General features: G+C 44.3%; 1 protein-coding gene across 1 annotated transcript in view; it reads right to left on the reverse strand.

Moving 5' to 3' along the window:
* Positions 1–1,799: 1,799 nt before the first annotated feature.
* Positions 1,800–21,816, reverse strand: part of LOC119860485 (scavenger receptor cysteine-rich type 1 protein M130-like) — a 1,081,813-nt gene continuing 1,061,796 nt past the window's right edge. Inside the window, 10 exon segments of the mRNA XM_043513924.1 lie at positions 1,800–2,222; positions 3,792–3,944; positions 4,893–4,976; positions 7,323–7,415; positions 14,741–14,878; positions 15,214–15,249; positions 15,673–15,987; positions 16,072–16,134; positions 17,497–17,811; positions 18,267–18,581. Coding sequence (XP_043369859.1) covers positions 2,104–2,222; positions 3,792–3,944; positions 4,893–4,976; positions 7,323–7,415; positions 14,741–14,878; positions 15,214–15,249; positions 15,673–15,987; positions 16,072–16,134; positions 17,497–17,811; positions 18,267–18,581 — 1,631 coding nt within the window. The 3' untranslated portion in view covers positions 1,800–2,103.

Consider the following 21,816-nt stretch of genomic DNA (forward strand, 5'->3'; position numbering starts at 1 on the left):
CCTGAAGCATCACATATGGCTAAGTTACCCATTTCTCTGTGGCTCAGCTCCTCACCTGTACACTGGGGATAGTGATATTTATGTGACTCACAGGGTTGTTGTGAGGGAAAACTGATGAATGCCTGGGAGTTACTCAGATATTACAGTGACGGTGGCCGTATGAGTACCTAGATCGTTCAGTTGCTCGATATTGTAAAACTCAGCCAGGATGCTTATTTACTTGTGCATATTTCTGTTGAGGGTGTGTGTACCTTGATGGGTTATCTCACAAGAGAGATTCATATTTGACTTTCAAGGCTTAGAAAGGATCATTATGATCATCTAGTCTGACCTCCTGAATAACACAGATTTCACCCAGTAATTCTGACATCAAGCCCATAATTTCTGGTCCAACTAAGCATATCTTTTAGAAAGAGAACCAGGAAAGCTAATTGCATTTTTTTCCAAAGGAATGGTTTTTTTTTCCATCCGAAAATGGAAACACTTTGAAGGAAGTATTGATTTTGTGAACATTTCTAAGAGGAAATTATTCAAATGTTTCATTTTACATTTTTTACTTTTAAATTGCAATATTGCACCACACAAAATATCATATCCACAGTCACACATAGACATCCAACACAATCCTTTACCACACATTATCCACATCACACCAAACACATACACAACATACAGACACCTCACCATCAGACACATACACCATCACATGCAACACCCCACTATCACAGACCCCATACAAAACACATAACATACCACCACCATACAGATACCATCATACACCACCACTATGTGCCACACCCACAATGCACCATGCAGATAAGAGTGAAAATGGTACAAAGATGCCTTCTTTAAACAAAGATGAGTAAATCTTATCTAAAACAAAGCATTTCAAACTTCTCTTAGAATATCATGTCTCAGTCCTTAACTTCAAGGCACTTAGGCCCAGGTCTGCAGAGGTATTTAAGTTCCATTGAAATCAATGGACGTTAGGGGGCCTAAATGCCTCTGAGGATCTGAGCCTTTAGAATTTGAGCCTGTGACAAAGGAAAGCAAGATTATCCCTCAGGCATAGTGGAGCTGTTTCCTGCCAGAGAAATCTCATTTGTTCAGGAGACAGTTTTCTTTCTGGTTGATTCAAGACTCTGGACCCAACTCCTACAGGATCACAAAATCACCTGAACCCTCTTTCTGTTCCACTTGAAAGTGAGCTTCTGAAACTTGCCTTCACTAATGTAAGCTCACAGCAGGTCATAAAATAAAACCACAAATAACCCTCCATAACCCTCCATAAGAATCCATATGCACATTTTTTCCCAGGGGGAGGGATGGAGAACAAACCACATGTGATGGAAGAAAATTATGCCACTTAATGCATCTCTTTAAGATGCTTTGGGGCCACAGTGATGGGTATAGTATCAGAATTTGTAGGGCAGAGAAGAGATTAGGAGCCTCTTTTCACTAATCGTGTGTGTGTGTTTGTGTGCGCGCGCGTGCATTAAGGTACCTGTAAATAACCTCCCATTTATCCTCCTGGATTTCAGAGGAAAGTCTGGAGTCTGTATTGGGGGTTAGGGCCCTCTCTGGAGTTAGGAATATTTTGTTGCTAAGTTTCTCACTGTTACCACACCCCTGACAGAACATTCACTCTCAGTGCAGTGCCCCGCCCTAGAGCCCGTGATACCTGAGAAGTGACATTTTAACATTATTCCTTTTTGGTGATTCAGTCTCTATCTTTCTCCCTGCTGGTCCCCATGGAGCCACCTAACAGACCTCACAAGAGAAACATCAGCCCTGGAACAGATCTTCAAAAAGGGTTTAATAAGAAAAAGCAAAAATTCACAATGAAGAAATGTTAGGAACAAAAAAGCAGGAAGTTCCAGACTGACTGATCAATGGGAAGTTACAGGGGAAATCACAGCCCCTGTCTTACATTTCTTGCATCTAAACAAACTGCAATAAAAAAAGCTGATTGAAGTAGTTCCCAGGCAGGGATTTTCTCTGATACCCCCCATGGGTGAATGAACATTTCGGACAGGAAGAGTTTAGCCATACAGCATTTACATCCTCACAGGATATTGGATCTGAACTCAGCCATTCTTATATTCATGTCCCAGAGGTGCCATCATCAACGTCATCATAACCCAGGTCATGAGGAGGTGGGGACAGGGCGTCCCTCTCAGCCCCAGAGGCCCCTTCACTTCTTAGCGATTGCAGACTCCTGCCTGAAAATAGCAAGGAGGTCACATTATAGTCAATGTATCCATTCTCCACCCATGTGCATTCACATAATGCACGTACAGTATGGGCTGTGAATCAGTCTTTGCCCCCAGTTCCTCTGAGTGGGCCTTTGACAAGTTTAATCCATTATCTCTCTCTGTTCTTCAAAGAAAACATGTGGGAACAGATTCTCTCTGTGCTGAGACCTCCCTGGTGCAGGAGAAGTGTGGGGATGGCAGTGAGCTGGTGACGACTCCCTGACAGACCACTAGGGGCTGCTGTAACTGCTGACAGCTGATATAGTCCCTAAGGGACCACACGCCAGCAGAGATCTCGTGGCTGGAGTAGGGTGGGGGCCCTACCCCAAGGGACATGCCTGGACCTCATAGATCTCACCTGCCCACACAATGCTTGTTTGCATGTTATTGCCATCAAGACCAAATAAATGCACATTTCATCGCTGGGCCCCAGGTCTGATCCTAGCCTAAAAGGAACATTTATATATAGAAGAGAGTGATTTCAAACCTGAAGCTGGGCCAGTAACCAACCCCACAGCAGGGCCCTGCTCTTCCCATTTCTATCCAGGGCACTGACACCTGGTTTGGGGAAAGGAACTTTGGCCCTGATCCTGCCAATGGTCACACGTAATTCTGCTGATTTGGACAGTCCCACTAAAGTCAGTGAGACTATTCATATGAGTAGAGTGACAGATGGATCTAGTGTTTGTAGGATCAGGGACCTTATCTAGGAAATCTTCTCTCTTTCTTGGTTTAAGTCCATTTACCTCTGCTTAGTAAAGGTCAGGGTGGGGATACACCTAGGAGTTTACCAATAACTGTTTCAGAGTAGCAGCTGTGTTAGTCTGTATTCGCAAAAAGAAAAGGAGTACTTGTGGCACCTTAGAGACTAACAAATTTATTAGAGCATAAGCTTTCGTGAGCTACAGCTCACTTCATTGGATGTATTTACAGCTCACTTCATCCGATGCATCCGATGAAGTGAGCTGTAGCTCACGAAAGCTTATGCTGTAATAAATTTGTTAGTCTCTAAGGTGCCACAAGTACTCCTTTTCTTTTTACCAATAACTGTATTTCAGTGCAGTGACAGTGACCTCTAATGGCCAGTAAAGGCTCTTCCAGGTGAGTTGCCAACAACAGAGATCCCAATAAACAGGCCCAACAATCCCATCTGGAATTTCTATCTCAAACGTGTCTGCTCACAGAGACAGGGAGAGGAGACTCCTCACAACCATCGCTTTGGCCAGGGTCGCTTCCTTGCTGCAAAACCCACGTTTCCAACTGGAGATTGTTCCTGTGGATCAATCACTGGGAAACATAGACCTTTCCAGCATTGCCAACCCCAAGTATTCAGAAATGAGTGGTCAGGCCTCAAATATCTTGAGTTTGGCTTACAAATAATGAGATTTAAACAATTTTTGGTTCATTTCTCAGTTTTGTCTTGTGGTTTCTGAGTCTTTAGGTTAAACTCCAGAAACTGAAACTTTTAGAAAAACAAATATCATGGGACTAATGAAAAAATTGTGACAATTGGCAACATTGCATTTCCCCACTCACCAGTCTGATCATCTCTGTTCCTGTCACTGTCCTCATGGTCCCCAGTGACTTCCTGGGCACTCGGTCCAGAAGCAGGATCGTCTTCAGTGTTATAAACTTCTCTGGCATCATCATAACTGTCCCATGGGGCACCTCCAGGCAGGGCAGGGACCTCTGAAATAAAGATGGTAATTAATCATAATGAAAAGGGGCTTTCCACTGAATAGAGAAATAAACTACATGCCAGGTGTGGAGAACAAGGGATTTATGTATATTATTTCTTATGAATGTAATATACACCTCAGTTTACCTGTTTCATATTATCCTGCCAGACTGCATACAGTTAAAAGAGTGCAAGGGACTATTTCATCAGGCCCTGGTGACTGGAAGACATCTAACTTGTCTAAGTAATATTTTACTTGTTATTTCCCTATTTTAGTCTCTCATCCTACCTCATTTTCACTGGCATTTACTATGTTAGATGTCCATTTGGAACTCAACTTTTTGGTGAAAACTGAAACAAAAAAGTCATTTAGCACTTCAGCCATTTCCACATTTTCTATTATTGTCCCCCCCGCCCCCAAAATAACACAGTAACACAATAGCAATATAGTCACACGCTTTTCAATTACTTTGATAATTTATTTCGAAATACTTGTCAGTATATAATTTAAATGGTGTGATTATATTGTGTTATTTTGACAAATAAAATATGCAAAATTTTGCAGCATTTTAAAATATTGTGTGCATAATTTTTAATCTTTTGGTGCAGAATTCCCTCAGGAGTAAGTCTCTTACCTTATAAGGGGTAGAACGTGACATGGGCTACATGCTTATGCTGGAGAGGCAGAGGGCTAAGATCATGGAGCCCAGATCAGGAACTGTTTAGTGATAGGTGCCAGCTGTTAAATTCAGATTCTTACATGCCAAGTGAATATTTCTCTGCCCTATTCTCTTCAGTTTTTACCCTGGGGGAGGGCACCATGAGCTACGCAGAGAAAGGGTCAGGATTTGATCATACATTTCCATTAAGAGTTTGGACATAAATCTTTGATGTGGAATTTAAATTCCCCACCTATATGTGGATGTTTGTCTTTGTATTGACCCCCCCTCCCTTGTTACCTTCTTCTGTTGCAGGATTGTTTTCCTCCTCACTATCCCCGGTGTAATACTGCAGCTTTGCCACTGAATCATCTGAAAAGGAGACTGGAGAGATGGTAAACGGGATGTTATCACAGTGACAGCAGAGAAACTGGCTGATGGGCAATGCTTCCAGGTCCTGGAGCAGGATTTATGGTCTCAGTATTTTGCTCCTTCTAGAGAAGATGCTGAATTCACAGCAACTGGCGCTGACCTCCCAAGAGAAATATCCATTTTTTTGTGGTAAATGTGGCTTTGGGGCAGATAAAATCACATTGGGAAGATACTGGGAACAGCCATATTGACCTCATGAGGCGAGGGAGGGACTGAGTGAGCACTTTAACATGGGATCCTCGACTGCTGTGGGTTTCATTTGAATCGTTCTCATTAACTGGGGAGCCTGTATTCATTCACACTCAGGCTGTAAGAATCTGTTTAGAGAGGAATGCTTTTTACTCCTTCTGAATGTTGCTACTTCATGGCCTGGTCCAGCAGAAAATCATGGCTGAGGCTGCTGGTCTTCGGAAGGTCCAGACCTCCTTAGCCAACAAACTCCCACTTTGTTAAGCAAGATATTTCCCCTCCCCTGCCTTGCTACCAGAGTAGGCCACGTCCCTCCAAGAGTAAAAGCCTGCGGTCTACTCCCGCCCTTAGTAAATAGAAGAATATGGATCTCAGAAGTAGCCTCAAGGAGGCACACTGACCATGCTCAGAGAGCCTGACAATGTGCTAAATTGAGAGCAGCATCTTCCCAATTCATAGATACTAAGGTCAGAAGGGACTATTACGATCATCTAGTCTGACCTCCTGCACAACGCAGGCCACATCATCTCACCCACCCACTCCTGCGAAAAACCTCTCACCTATGTCTGAGCTATTGAAGTCCTCAAATCGTGGTTTAAAGACTTCAAGGAGCAGAGAATCCTCCAGCAAGTGACCTGTGCCCCATGCTACAGAGGAAGGCGAAAAACCTCCAAGGCCTCTTCCAATCTGCCCTGGAGGAAAATTCCTTCCCGACCCCAAATATGGTGATCAGCTAAATCCTGAGCATATGGGCAAGATTCACCAGCCAGATATTACAGAAAATTCTTTCCTGGGTAACTCAGATCCCACCCCATCTAACATCCCATCATAGGCCATTAGGCCTATTCACCATGAATATTTAAAGATCAATTAATTACCAAAATCATGTTATCCCATCATACAATCTCCTCCATAAACTTATTGAGTTTAATCTTAAAGCCAGATAGATCTTTTGCCCCCACTGCTTCCCTTGGAAGGCTATTCCAAAACTTCACTCCTCTGATGGTTAGAAACCTTCATCTAATTTCAAGTCTAAACTTCCCAATGACCAGTTTATATCCATTTGTTCTTGTGTCCACATTGGTACTGAGCTTAAATAATTCCTCTCCTTCTCTGGTATTTATCCCTCTGATATATTTATAGAGAGCAATCATATCTCCCCTCAACCTTCTTTTGGTTAGGCTAAACAAGCCAAGCTCCTTAATGGGGAAGGATCATCCTAGTAGCCCTTCTCTGTACCTGTTCCAGTTTGAATTCACCCTTCTTAAACATGGGAGACCAGAACTGCACACAGCATTCCAGGTGAGGTCTCACCAGTGCCTTGTATAACGGCACTAAAACCTCCTTATCTCTACTGGAAATACCTCTCCTGATGCATCCCAAGACCACATTAGCTTTTTTCACGGCCATATCGTATTGGCGGCTCATAGTCATCCAATGATCAACCAATACTCCGAGGTCCTTCTCCTCCTCCTCCTAATTACTTCTAATTGATGCATCCCCAGCTAATAACTAAAATTCTTGTTATTAATCCCTAAATGCATGACCTTACAATTCTCATTATTAAATTTCATCCTATTACTATTACTCCAGTTTACAAGGTCATCCAGATCCTCCTGTATGATATCCCGGAACTTCTCTAAATTGGCAATACCTCCCAGCTTTGTGTCATCTGCAAACTTTATTAGCACACTCCCACTTTTTGTGCCGAGGTTAGTAATAAAAAGATTAAATAAGATTGGTCCCAAAACTGATTCTTGAGGAACTCCACTAATAACCTCCTTCCAATCTGACAGTTCACCTTTCAGTAGGATTGATTGATATTGAGTCAAAATGGTGTAAACAGACAGGTTTCTGACCCATAACTAGTTACCCTTCAAGGCTGCAGGATGTACAGATGGGACCGACTGTCCTCAGAATGGGGCTAGAAGAGTCTGCTTGGGAGGAAACTCATTCGAGTCCAGTAACTGGCAGATCTCTCCACAGACTCAGTGCCCACAGCCATCCAGGGCTCACAGGGCTGAAGGCTGCAGATATTTATCTCTAAGTCAGAGTATTAGATGGAAAGTGCATTGGAGATTTGCTCCCTGTTAGGAATGACACACAGACCTGAGCGACCGAACATCTGCTTCTTTCTCATCAGGTTATAATCAATCTCCTCGTACATGGCCTCAGAGAAAGGGTCCAGGGATCTTCTGGAGCCTGAAAACAAAGGGCAGGGTCTGCCAGAGTCAGAAACTAGGAATGGGAAACCCTATGAGATCATCCAGCCCCTCCTCCTGGGCACAGCACAGGACTGCTCCCTACAGCACATTCCCACTGCTCTGTCTAATCTAGATTTGAACTTCCCACATGACAGGGACTATGCCCCTTTGAAGTATTCCATTGGGTATTTCACTGTCATTAATTTTATCTTGATATTCAGCCTTTATGGTCCCTTGATAAATTTGTCCTGCAACTCCTAATACCCAAAATCATACCTCTTCCATCTTGGTGTTTATACCTATAAGCAAAACAGTACTTACATATTTATGTCCTGCCTAGAGACTATCTGGGGAATAATTAGCTACTATTTGTGCAGTGCTTTAACAATGGAAAGTGCTATCTACATAAGGGTTCATCCACACTGCAATCTGGAAGTGTGATTGCAGCACTGCATGAATAAACACACCTCAGCAAGCAGCTTTCACTGCTACTGTTATGCCACCTAGGTTTCACCTACTAGCATGACTGGCTACAGAGCTTCCCTTCCAGAGAGATACTCGCTGCTTGTGTACATCATAAGATCTTTTAATACCCTGCCAGATATAGCTGATGTTAGCTGAAACAACTTATGTTACACACGTGCCACCTAGCGTCTGAACAGTATAATACAGTTAAGCATTCCTTTAAGTATTCCACTTTAAGCCCTGGTCTACACTAGGAGGCAGGATCAATCTAAGTTACACACCTTCAGCTACGTGAATAACATAGCTGAAGATGACATACTTTGATCGACTTACCGTGGTGTCTTCACCACGGTGAGTCGACTGCTGCTGCTCCCCTGTCGACTCTGCCTGCGCCTCTCGCAGCAGTGGAGTACAGGAGTTGATGGGAGAGCGCTCGGGAGTCGATTTATCGCATCTAGTCTAGATGCGATAAAGTGATCCCTGCTGGATCAATCGCTGCCTGCCAATCCAATGGGTAGTCTAGACATACCCTAAGTTCTACATTCCTACCGTTCAAAATTTAAACTGTCATGCTATCATTGTAGGTCAGTATGAATCAGTCTATTAAGTGTCTCTCAATTGTACTTGTTTTCTAATTACCCGACCCAAGCACATAACAACATGGTCATCCGGCTGTACATTAGTTGCAATAACGGGCTACAGCTGGTTTGGAATCCTTGAATCTTCTTCTTGTTATGCATCTACCATCTGTAGAGTTTGGTTTGTTGATTGTTGTTTCTGAGGAATAAACTGAAGGTATTGATGGTTTCTGTTGAACTCTCCACTGTTGGTCACAATCACATGTGATCTGGGTACAATTATTTTTCTTTGAGACAGCTGGAGTTGTCCATTCTTTTCCTCCACCCAATTTCGCATGAACAGTCACCAGATTCTAGACTCTAGACTGTCATCTGTTTTAAGAGTGTTCCTAAGCTCTTTTTGCCTTTTTATGCGATTCGGCTACTCTCTTCATGGCTGAACACTTTGGAGATAGATTATTTTCTGAAGCTGGAACTGTAGCTCTGAGTTTTCTTCCCATTAGGAGTTATACTGGAACACATCCAACAGCTGCTATCCCCATATTGACTGGGTAAATGTCACCATAGGATGCGATGTAGAGACAAAGCTTCTTGACACTTCAAATGACTGCTTCTTGGAGCAGCTAGTCCTGGAATCCACAAGGGGAAGGGCACTTTTTTATTTAGTCTTAAGTGGAGCACTGGTCCAAGAGGTGAATATAGCTGGACCGCTTGGTAATAGTGACCATAATATAATTAAATTAAATATTCCTGTGGTGGAGAAAACATCACAGCAGCCCAACATGGTAGCATTTAATTTCAGAAAGGGGGATGATACAAAAATGAGGAAGTTAGTTAAGCAGAAATTAAAAAGTACGGCACCAAAAGTGAAATCCCTGCAAGCTGCACGGAAACTTTTTAAAGACACCATAATAGAGGCTCAATTTAAATGCATACCCCAAATTAAGAAACATAGTAAGAGAACCAAAAAAATGGCACCATGGCTAAACAACAAAGTAAAAGAAGCAATGAGAGGCAAAAAGGCATCCTTGAGAAAGTAGAAGTTAAATTCTAGTGAGAAAAATAGAAAGGAGCATAAACTCTGCAAGTGAAATGTAAAAATATAATTAGGCAGGCCAAAAAAGAATGTGAAGAACAGCTAGCCAAAGATTCAAAAAGTAACAGCAACATTTTTTTAAAGTATATCAGAAGTAGGAAGCCTGCTAAACAACCAGTGAGGCCACTGAATGATTGAGATGCTAAAGGAGCACTCAAGGATGATAAGGCCATTGCAGAGAAACTAAATGAATTCTTTGTATCGGTCTTCATGGCTGAGGATGTGAGGGAGATTCCCAAACCTGAGCCAGTCTTTTTAGGTGACAAATCTGAGGAACTGTGCCAGATTGAGGTGTCATTAGAGGAGGTTTTGGAACAAATTGATAAACTAAACAGTAATAAATCACCAGGACCAGGTAGTATTCACCCAAGAGTTCTGAAGGAAGTCAAATGTGAAATTGTGAACTGTTAACAGTGGTATGTAACCTATCATTTAAATCAGCTTCTGCACCAGATGATTGAAGGATAGCTAATGTGAGACCAATTTTTTTGAAAGGCCCTAGAGGTGATCCTGGCAATTCCAGGCCGGTAAGCATAACTTCAGTACTGGGCAAACTGGTTGAAATGTTAGTAAAGAACAGAATTATCAGACACATAGATGATTGTTGGGGAAAAGTCAAAATGGTTTTTCTAAAGGACAATCATGCCTCACCAATCTACTAGAATTCTTTGAGAGCGTCAACAAGCACGTGGACAAGGGTGATCCAGTGGATATAGTGTACTTAGATTTTCAGAAAGCCTTTGACAAGGTCCCTCACCAAAGGCTTATAAGCAAAGTAAGCTGTAATGACATAAGAAGGAAGGATTTCTCATGGATCGGTAACTGGTTAAAAGATACGAATCAAAAGGTTGGAATAAATGGTCAGTTTTCAGAATGGAGAGAGGTAAATAGTGGTTTCCTCCATGGGCCTGCACTGGGCCAAGTCCTATGCAACATATTCATAAATTATTTGGAAAAAGGAGTAAACGGTGAGGTGGCAAAATTTGAGGAGGATACAAAACTACTCAAGATAATTAAGTCCAAAGCAGACTGCAAAGAGTTACAAAGGGATCTCACAAAACTGTGTGACTGGGAAACAAAATGGCAGATGAAATTCATTGTTGATAAATGCAAAGTAAGGCACATTGGAAAACATACTCCCCACTATACATATACAATGATGGGGTCTAAATTAGCTGTTAGCACACAAGAAAAATCTTGGATTCATTGTGGATAGTTCTCTGAAAACATCCACCCAATGTGCAGTGGCAGTCAAAAAAGCAAACAGAATTTTGTTAATCATTTGGAAAGGGATAGATAATAAGACAGAAAATATCATATTGCCTCTATATAAATCCATGGTATCCCCACATCTTGACTACTGTGTGCAGATGCGGTCAACCCATCTCAAAAAAGCTATATTGGAATTGTAAAAGGTACAAAAAAGGGCAACAAAAATTATTAGGGCTATGGAACAGCTCCCATATGAAGAGAGATTAATAAGACTGGGACTTTTCAGTTTGGAAAAGAAATAACTAAGGGGGAGATATGATTGAAGTCTATAAAGTCATGACTGGTGTGGAGAAAGTAAATCAGGAAGTGTTACTTAGTCCTTCTCACAACTCAAGAACTTGGGGTCATCAAATGAAATTTATAGGCAGCAGGTTTAAAACAAACAAAGGGAAGTATTTCTTCTCACAACTCACAGTCAACCCATGGAACTCTTTGCCAGAGGATGTTGTGAAGACCAAGTCTATAACAGGGTTCAAAAAAGAACTAGATAAATTCCATGGGCGGGGATGGTGTCCCTAGCCTCTGTTTGCCAGAGGCTGGGAGTGTGCATCAGGGGATCGATTACATGGTGGTTGCCTGTTCTGTTCATTCCCTCTGGGGCCCCTGGCATTGGCCACTGTTGGAAGACAGGATACTGGACTGGATGGACCTTTGGTCAATCCATTATAGCCATTCTTATGTTCTTATGGCACAAAATTGTCACCAGTTTCTAGACACAGTAGTTTTCTTACTGAGTGACAATTATTGTAAAAGGTTTCAGAGTAGCAGCCGTGTTAGTCTGTATTCTCAAAAAGAAAAGGAGTACTTGTGGCACCTTAGAGACTAACAAATTTATTAGAGCATAAGCTTTCGTGAGCTACAGCTCACTTCATCGGATGCATTTGGTGGAATTATTGTAAAAGTGTTCTTAAGCTCTTTTTTGACTTTTTTAATCCAATTGGCTACTCTATTCATATCTGGCCACTTTGGAGATAGATTCCTTTCTAAAGCTGAAACAGTAGTTCTGAGTTGTCTTCCAATCAGGAGTTGTGCTGGACCACATCCAGTAGCTGCTATTTATGCTGATCTGTAACTCAGAAGAGCAAGGAATGGCTCTTCCTATTGCAGGATTTTTTGGCTGTCTGTACAGCTCTCTCAGACTCTCTATTTGCTTGTTGGTAATGTGGACTGCTAGTAATATGATCATACTCATATTTTGTTTAGAATGACATTTTCCTGCAGTGAATTGTGATCCATTGTTTATCACTAGTTGTTCTGGAATATCGAAATAAACAAAAGTGAACTGTAGTTTTTTGATAACATTGTGAAATGTTTTGTCTTTCAAGTACATTATTTCTATATATTGGGAAAAATAGTCCACTACAATCAGGGAATGATGTCCTCTGAATTCGCATAAACCTGCAGCTAGCTTCTTCCAAGTTCTGTCTGGTATTTGTACACTGTACAGTTCAGCATTGTCTCTTGAGTTTATTTCTACTGGGTTGCCTTTCAAAAATCCAAAATCCTCTGTGAAGCTCTTCCACCTTTCTCACTAGGCCCATCATGGCTGCCACACTGAGGCGGAGATGGTTGTTGACCTTTGATCCTTTGATCACATGCAATCTGAATGCAAAGCTTTTGTATTGGTAAGTTGTTTCTGTGATAAACTGTCCCATGCAATCCGAATGCCTCCAAGGCTAGTCAGAGCTGTGTCAGGTTACTTCAGCTCTGGGATGGGCTGAAAGTTATTTAAGTCCCTTCTGAGATGACTGTGACATTTGCTCTTGAGTCAATTTTAAAGTCAACAGCCTTTCTCTGAATATTCAGTTTCACTCTCCAGACAGGCTCCATATCTTCACACATGATTATGGCCCTACCAAATTCAGGGTCTATTTTGATCAATTTCATGGCCATAGGGTTTTCAAATTGGTCCTTTTCTCATTTTCAGCTGTTTACATCTGAAATTTTATGGTGTTGTAATCATGGGGGACTGAACCCAAAGGTATCTTGAAGTGGGTCTGATCTCCCTTGCTCCCCCCCACCCCCAGAGCTGCCATGCACGCGAAGGACAAGTCCTGTCTCTCCCCAATTCAGCAGGGACTCACAGCTAGGAGCTCATTGGCAGGAGCACTTCCAGGAACAGGGATATTGGACCCACCTCTACAAGTCTTCTCCAGCTGCAGGAACCTCAGTTTCTGGGCAGGGAGCTTCCTGCAGCAGGGGGAGGAACTCAGATGTGGGTCTTTCCCCCCTCCCCCTCCACTCTCCCCTGCCATGCAAGGGAAGGGAAGGACAAGTCCTGTCCCTCCCCAGCCTAGCATGGATTTGCAGCTAGGAGTCCCTTGCCTGGGGCACTCCCAGGAGCAGGGGGATATTGGACCCACCTCCACAAGTCTCCTCCAGCTGCAGGAACCTCCAGAACTGGAGCTTCCTACAGTAGGAGGAGACACTCCGAGGTGGGTCTGATCTCCCCCTGAGAGAGAGAGAGCGGACGTGCAGGGGAAGGACAAGTCGTCTCCCTCCCAGCCCAGCCAGAATTTGCAGATAGGCACCCCCTGACTGGGTGCTCTCAGCTGCAAGTGGGAGATCAGATTTCATGGGGAAGGAAATTGGTAGGACCCTACACATTATAAATCTCAGAAACAATGTCTCTTGATTGTCTGTAATACGAATCAACTCCATGACTACTTTGATGCAGCAAACAACAGCAAAATGTCCATGTTTTGTGCATTTATTATACCCTGAGCCTTTGGGTGGACATTCCTCGTCTCTTGGGATATGAATTTGTCCTTATCTTATGCATTTAGGCTGTAAGGCTTTTGTAATTGCTTGGATTTCAACTTTCTTAGCCTGGGAATTCTGTCTCCTTACCTAAGCAGTCTTATGGTAATTACTTGCATTTATTAACAGCTTCTAAGCTAGTTTCTTGTTTTTCAAGTTTGGCAAGTTGCTCTGGGTTTTGCTGTCTAAACAGCTCAGACTGCTTTTCTTTTTGAATAGCAATGTGTAGGGTGAAGTCTGTTTTTAATTGTAGCTGCTGTGAAATATTTTTATCTGTTAACCTAATAACCACTACTAGCCTGTCTCTGATATTTTCATATTTTGCTGTGCAAAATCACAGTTTTCAGCCAACGCATGCAGAGCTCTAATAAGCCATTCAACATTTTCCCTAGTCCTTGAATTCTCTGGTGAAAACATGCACTTTCATAAACCATATTTCTCTGAGGTATAAAGTATGCATTAAACTTATCCAGAACCCTTTCATGGTTGTCTTCATGGCTGTCTTGATTAAAATCATAGGATTTAAAGTTATGCTCTGCCTGCTTCCTCGTAGCATAAATTAAAGAGCATACTTGTATACCTTCAGTTTCCTTACAGAATTTTGTAGCAATTTGAAATCGTGCAAAATGCTGCTTCTCATCTGTCCACTGTGAAGATTTATCTAAGCTGAAGTTGTCTGGGGCAATGAAGAGAGGGATATTGATGAGATCCTGCAATCTCTGTTCTTTTTTTTTTTCTGTCTGCAACTTTTGTTGCTGTTCCTTCTGCATGTAACTTCTGTTGCTGTTTTCCTTCTGTTCTTGTTCTACTCTGGCACTGCTGAACTTTGGACTCCATGTCATGTACACCCTTTACAAGTAGGTGGCAGGGCTGCTATTAGCTGGTCAGACTTCTGTACCACTGATGGACCGGCTATAGAGTTTCCTTCCTAGATAAATTCACGCCAGATGTGTTCTCTATAAGATCCCTTTAATGCTCTTCATGGCATGACTGAGATTAGTTTAAATAAATTGCGACATACAGCACCACCTTGTAGCTGAACAGTATAATACAGTTTAGTCTTCCATTACACTGCCAATGCCCCTCTCCTCAGCTACTGCTCCTCCTGCTATTTCAGAGGCATTTCACATAGTGATACCAAGCAGGACCCACCCCTGCGTTGTGCCCTGGCACTTTGCACCTGCGCCCCCAGAATGATTAAGACCAGACAGAGCAAGGCCCCCAGGATAATGCAGATGACCACGGGTACTGTGACTCTCCCACTGTCAGTTGGAGGGCGGCGCGGGGGAGCTGGATGGAAATGAACATGCAACAGAGACAGATTATCATGTGAGAGTCGGGGGGCCCCAGGGAGCTCCCCAGTCACTCACTGCACGGCCCATGAGACCAAGGTAACGGGCTGGGATACAGTCTGTGTGCCATGGGGGCAGCTCACAGACTGCTGTTTAAATCATGGGCTCTGCCCTGTCACATGGAGTCCTGCCCAGCACGCGGGTATCATTCACCCTTAGATTTCACAGGCCATGGAAAGGAGCTCCTTTCCTCAGGCTGCAGCTTGCAGTTCCTCCTCTGTGACCCAGCACCAGGTAAATTTAACCCTTGATGGAAGGAGATAGATGTTTTACCTGTTCTAGTCAGTGAATCTGTTGTCTCTGTCAGACCTGCAAAGGGAAAGGGAGGAGAGTTGGAGTCTGGAGTGAGGGGGAGGTGACATGTTTGTTACCAGGAGAATGGGCCCTCTGAGAGTCCCTGGGGGTCTCCAGCTGTGACCTGTTCTGATTCCCAGAAACTCCTGCACAGGAGCATAGGGCCTGTATGATAGAGATTTTGGGCCCAACTTAAGTCCTCTGTGCTGAGAACACTAGTAACAAACCAGCACACTGGGACCTATGATGGATACAAGGGCTATGTGGGATGATGCCTTAGCTAATCTTACCCAACAAAGATTCTACCCCACAGCATCCATGATGCTCCTGCACACAGGGGATGAGAGGGCCTGGCCTGTGACGAAGGTGGGGAGGCAGTTGGATCCATCCCTTCTGTGAAAATTACAGCATGAAGCAGAACCATCTCCTGTCTCTCACCTGAACAATTAACAGTAGCATCTTCCTTATGATCACAGTTACTCTCACCCCATGGCTTGGCAGGACAGTCCCAGAGAGATGACTCTGTCCCTCTGCAATTCAACGTCTCCACCCAGATGGGACCAGTCCCCTCACCGAATGCAGCCTCGCCTGCGGCAGATAGAGCCGATCCACAGCTCAGTTGTTTACACACAACGTTAGCATCTGCCATGTCCCAGGAGTCATCACAAACTGTTCCCCAGGAGCCACGGAACCAAACCTCCACTCTCCCCGAGCATCTGTCCTCTCCTCCCACGACACGTAACTTCTCCTGGTCTGGAAATGCAGAAACCTCACGTTATTGGGACAGCTGGGAAAGTCTTTAGGGACCAAGAGTGAGACAGTGAGAAGCAGAGATACCTGTACAACTTGTAGAGTTCGGGCATTCGCCAAACGGGGTCTGAGGTAGGTTTTTTTTTATTCCTATGGATAGAAAATTATGACATGAACAGACTGAGAAGTGTGTGGGATGTAGGAGAGAGTAGGGTTATTGTTATATTAAACCTCTAAATTACAGCAGTTTCATAAGCTTAAATCTAAATCCCTAGGAGGAGGTAGCGGGAAAGCTGGTCGACACAGAGAACGAAGAGATAGCAAGAAGATTAGGCAAGTGCTTAGGGAAATGCAGCAAAGTATGGGAAGGAACAGACCTTGACTGCTGACGAGAGGGTCCCTCAGCCAGAACCCAGAGTAGAGCTGGGGCCCAGATTCCCCAACCAGCCACTAGGGAAGTGGCACTATAGGAAGACTGGCTGAGCCTGTCTGGGAGAAGAGACTCCCCCCGCCCAGAAGTGCAAACCACAATAGTGACCTAGCTGGAGGGCTGAGTCACAAAGAGACCACAGCGGCTCCTGGATCAAGAGAGCAGCTGCAGACAGAGAGACAGAGAGGCAGGGATGGTTTGCAACCATGGGGAGAGGCATTGACCTGGCAAGCTAGTCCCCAGGACAACCAGGAGGAAGTGCCATATTGCGGTGACTAGAGCACCCCCATCATACCTACACACAGACACAATTTTGGGGAATTTTGATCCTGACCAAGATTTCACAGGCAGGGTTTCAGAAATCAGCACCTGAAGCAGAGCAGTCTCCAGGCAGCCTAACAAGTGCAGCTGGCCTGTAGTAGGTTGCCTGATTGGTGGGAAGGGTCTGCAGTGCAGCTGTTGAATCCAGCAGCCACAGTAGCCATTCAGTGACTGCTCAAAGCATTTCCCACAGCTGCAATACCTTGTGCTCCTGCCTTGTTCCCAGCCTTGCTCTTGCTTTCACCCCAGACTTATCCTGGCCTTGCCTTGCTCCAGGTAACCCAGTCCTGACTCTCGCCTCCGATTCCTGACTTATGACTTTGGCTCTGACCCCTGGCTCCGAGTTCCGACTACCAGCTCCTGCTCTACCCACTGTACCTGACTCCTGCTCCAACCACTCACCACAACCATCTATGTTCTGGTCACTGACACTGGGCCCATCTCTGATTGTTTAGCCCCAAAGGATAACGACAGAGATTCCCAAATGATGCTAGCTAATAGGAGACATTTGTGAGCTCTCACTAGGTGATTGCACTGTGTACCACACAGCTTGTATAAATAACTAATTCCCCAGTTTGTTTTCCATGGGCCTCATTCTCATTCCTAGAATGGACAATGAAAATATGTCTGTGTCACTGCTGAGAATGTAAAACTGTCTATTCTGAAAAGTAAATACATGCAAAATTTCTATCACACATTTTCAATGAATTAAACACGTAGAGGGTGCATGTGTGCATGCACACAGACAGTTTCAAAATTACCACTGCAAGAAATATGGGTCTCTTCTGCTCGGTTATCACAGGATTGCTGTTTCCATTGGCCTGACAGGCACTGCCAAAGGGACCTGTGCTGCTCACGGCATGAAACATGGTCCAGCCACGTGGGACCAGAACCTGCTCCATATGCAAAGTCTCTTTCAAGCTGTCCTCCATCTCCACAATGCAGTTGTTTGCATACAATTTTTGGGGTGACTCCAGACATCTGATTGGAGCAAACACTGCCCCACGTCCCATTGTAGAAAACCTCCAGCCGCCCAGCACAATCACTGTCGCTCACCAGCCTCAGATCTGTGAATTCTAGAAGGAAATGCACAAAAAGGGAATTTAAATCATCTGTTTCTGAAAAGAACTGGGGTGTAAAGAGTGAATTCCTAACAGTCCTGTTCATTATTTTGCAGATGCAAGTGCCAGAGACAATCACTCCAAGAATCAGAAACTCTTCTGGACATCACAAGCCCATTAGAAATAGAATGATCATCTCTTGAAAGTCACCATTTCCCAGCAGTTACACACACAGATACCTGCAATACAGCAGTGACTGCCCTCCCACCACTAGAGAAATGCTTCGATATTTCCAATACCCCTGGGTGGGAACCGATGGGAAATGGTGACTTTTTAATCATGATCCCTGTAGGTTGGGAGGAGAGACAGCAAGGGAGAGTCTCAATCATTCTCAGCTCTCTCCTCAGATATCTTCCTCCTCCATTAAATCCCCTGGTAACCAGGTTCACAAGAGCATTTCCAGAACAGACCTGAGCAGAGAACTCCCGCGTCCTCTTTGTGTCTGCAGTTGTGCTGGCCCCAGCCCCTGGAAGGACACACCCAGAGATCGGATTCATTCCCGGAGCAGTTCACATCATCCAGCCAGATCTGCCCGGATCCTTCCCCATAATGAGCAGAGACAGTTGCATTGATGGCATGTCCACATCCCAGTTGTTTGCAAACGACATTGGAGTCTGACAGATCCCAGGCATCATCACAGACTGTCCCCCAGCTGCCATTGTAATAAATCTCCACTCTCCCAGCACAGCGACCTGCCCCATTCACCAGTCTGATCCGCCTGCTTCCTGCAAGGATGAATCCCAGTTGTTAACATGCAATATAATAATAGCTGAACAGCTTCCAGGCAAATTAATGATGATAGTGCAATGGTTGAGATACTGAAATACTTTTAAAAATCTGTCTTTGAAAGAAACACAGAAAAGAAAAGAAGCCTGTAATGTAAGGAAATGAGGAAGATTTTTACAGAGCAGTTTTGATAAACACCAAGTGAGTGTAAGGGCCTAATTCTGAAGTCCTTACTCAACTGAGTAACCCTTATAGGTAGGGACTTCCCAAATTCAGGGTCCATTTTGGTCAATTACATGGTCATAGGATTTTAATAATCATAAATTTCATTATTTCAGCTATTTAAATCTGAAATTTCACAGTGCTGTAATTACAGGGGCCCTGACCCAAAAAGGAGTTGGGGTGGGGGGGGTGCAAGTAGTGTTACCCTTACTTTTGCACTGCTGCTGGTGGCAGTGCTGCCTTCAGAGCTGGGCAGCTGAAGAGCGGTGGCTGCTGGCCGGGAGCCCAACTTTGAAGACAGAGCCGCTGCCAGCAGCAGCATAGAAGTAAGGATAGCCTGGTGTGGTATTGCCACCCTTACTTCTGCGCTGTTGCCTGCAGAGCTGAGCCCTCAGTTAGCAGCCGCCACTCTCCAGCCACCCAGCTTTGAAGGCAGCAGCACAGAAGTAATGGTGGCATAGTATGGTATTGCTAGCCTTACTTCTGCACTGTTGCTGGTGGGGTGCTGCCTTCAGAGCTGGGCACACGGCCAACAGCTGCCTCTCTGGGGCTGCCCAGTTCTGATGGCAGCACAGAAATAAGGGAAGCGATACCATCCTCCCCCCCGTAAAATAAACTTGTGACCTCCCTGCAACTCCCTTTTGGTTCAGGACCCCCAATTTGAAAAACGCTGGTCTCCCCCATGAAAGCTGTATAGTATTGGGTAAACACACACAAAAGACCAGATTTTACAGGAGGAGACCAGATTTCACAGTCCGTGACATGTTTTTCATAGCTGTGAATTTGGTAGGGCCCATCTTGTGGGACTCATCACATGGGTAAGAGGTACTAGTGAAACTAAGGGTATGCAGAATCACCCCTTATTGGAAAGTTTAAATATTTTCAAACTGCTCTTAAAGGATAAGCATCAAATTGTTCAAGGAATTATTAGACAATAAATTTAACAAAAAACAAGTAGTCTTTTAAATTGTTATAGAATTGGAGAGACACCAGAGGATTTTAAAAAAGCAGACATCGTAACAATTTATTTTAGAAATACAGGGAAAGAAAGGCAATTGGATGCACAAGTCTACAATAAAGTCCCCGACACTTAGGGCCCAATTCTACCCTGCTGAGATCAACTGTGAAGCCCCCACTGACACAATTGGAGCAGGAATGGACCCTTAATGTGCCGTAGTTACCCTGCAGTTGGAATGGGCATGAAAAATGATTTCAGTGCAGTAACATAGAGTGCATGATATAGGGATATGTTACTTGAAGGATACCAGGGATACCAGTGTTATGGTCCTATGTTTACTTTTATTGTGGAGTCTTAAAATAAATAATATACCATCAAAAAGAATAATAGAATTATCTTGTACAATCGTCATCTACAACCAAGAACAATGTAAAAATCCCATCACAGATTCCTTTTTTCCCCTTTTAAATGAAGGAAAATTGCACAGTTATAAGATTAGGACTTAACAACGTCACATTCTAACAGCAACTATGGGTTTGTCCACACTATGAAATTAGGTCGAATTTATAGAAGTCGGTTTTGTAGAAAGCATTTTTATACAGTTGATTGTGTGTGTCCCCACACAAATGCTCTAAGTGCATGTAGTCGGCGGAGTGTGTCCACAGTACCGAGGCAACCGGACTTCCGGAGCTTTGCACTGTGGGTAACTATCCCAGAATTCCAGCAGTCTCTGCTGCCCATTTGAATTTTGGGTAGAAATCCCAGTGCCTGATGGGGCTAAAACATTGTCGCGGGTGGTTCTGGGTACATATCGTCAGGCCCCCCTTCCCTCCCTCCTTCCATGAAAGCTAAGGCAGACAATTGCTTTGCACTTTTTTTCTTGAGTTACCTGTGCAAACACCACACCACGGCAAGCATGGAGTCCACTCAGCTCGCTGTCACTGTATGTCTCCTGGGTACTGGCAGATGCAGTGCTGCATTGCTACACAGCAGCAGTTTATTGCCTTTTGGCAGCAGACAGTGCAGTATGACTGGTAGCCGTCATCAACGTAGTCCTGGGTGCTCTTTTAACCGACCTTGATGAGGTCAGGGGCGCCTGGGCAAACATGAGAGTGACTCAGCAAAGTCATTTCCTTTAAAGTTTCGTCTCATGGCGATTGAATTCTACCGGCAGTGCACTGTCTTTTAATCAGCAGCCAGCAGAAGACGATGGCCAGCAGTCATACTGCACCGTCTTCTGCCGAGCACCCAGGAGATGATGATGGCTAGCAGTCGAATTGAACAGTCTGCTGCCAGCAAGATGTATAAAGATAGATGAAGTGGCTCAAAACAAGAAATAGACCAGATTTGTTTTGTATTCATTTTCTCCTCCCTCCCTCCGTGAAATCAACGGCCTGCTAAACCCAGTTTTGAGTTCTATCCTTGAGGTTTCGAGTTCTCTCCTTGAGGGGGCCATTCTGTTTCTGACAAAGCCACCCCCTTTGTTGATTTTAATTCCCTGTAAGCCAATCCTGTAAGCCATGTCGTCAGTCGCCCCTCCCTCCGTCAGAGCAATGGCAGACAATCGTTCCGCACCTTTTTTTAGTGCAGATGCCATACCACGGCAAGCATGGAGCCCGCTCAGATAACTTTGGCAATTAGGAGCACATTAAACACCACCTGCATTATCCAGCAGTATACGCAGCACTAGAACCTGGCAAAACGAAACCGGGCGAGTAGGCGATGTTAGCGCGGTGATGAGAGTGATGAGGACATGGACACAGATTTCTCTCAAAGCACGGGCCCTGGCAATGTGGGCATCATGGTACTAATGGGATAGGTTCATGCGGCAGAATGCCGATTCTGGGCTCAGGAAACAAGCACAGACTGGTGGGACTGCATAGTGTTGCAGATCTGGGACGATTCCCAGTGGCCGCAAAACTTTCGCAAGCGTAAGGGCACTATCATGGAACTTTGTGACTTGCTTTCCCCTGCCCTGAGGCGCAAAAATACCAAGATGAGAGCAGCCCTCACAGTTGAGAAGCGAGTGGCGATAGCTCTCTGGAAGCTTTCAA

This window comes from Dermochelys coriacea, chromosome 1 (genome assembly GCF_009764565.3).
Source record: "Dermochelys coriacea isolate rDerCor1 chromosome 1, rDerCor1.pri.v4, whole genome shotgun sequence".
Classification (NCBI taxonomy): domain Eukaryota; kingdom Metazoa; phylum Chordata; order Testudines; family Dermochelyidae; genus Dermochelys; species Dermochelys coriacea.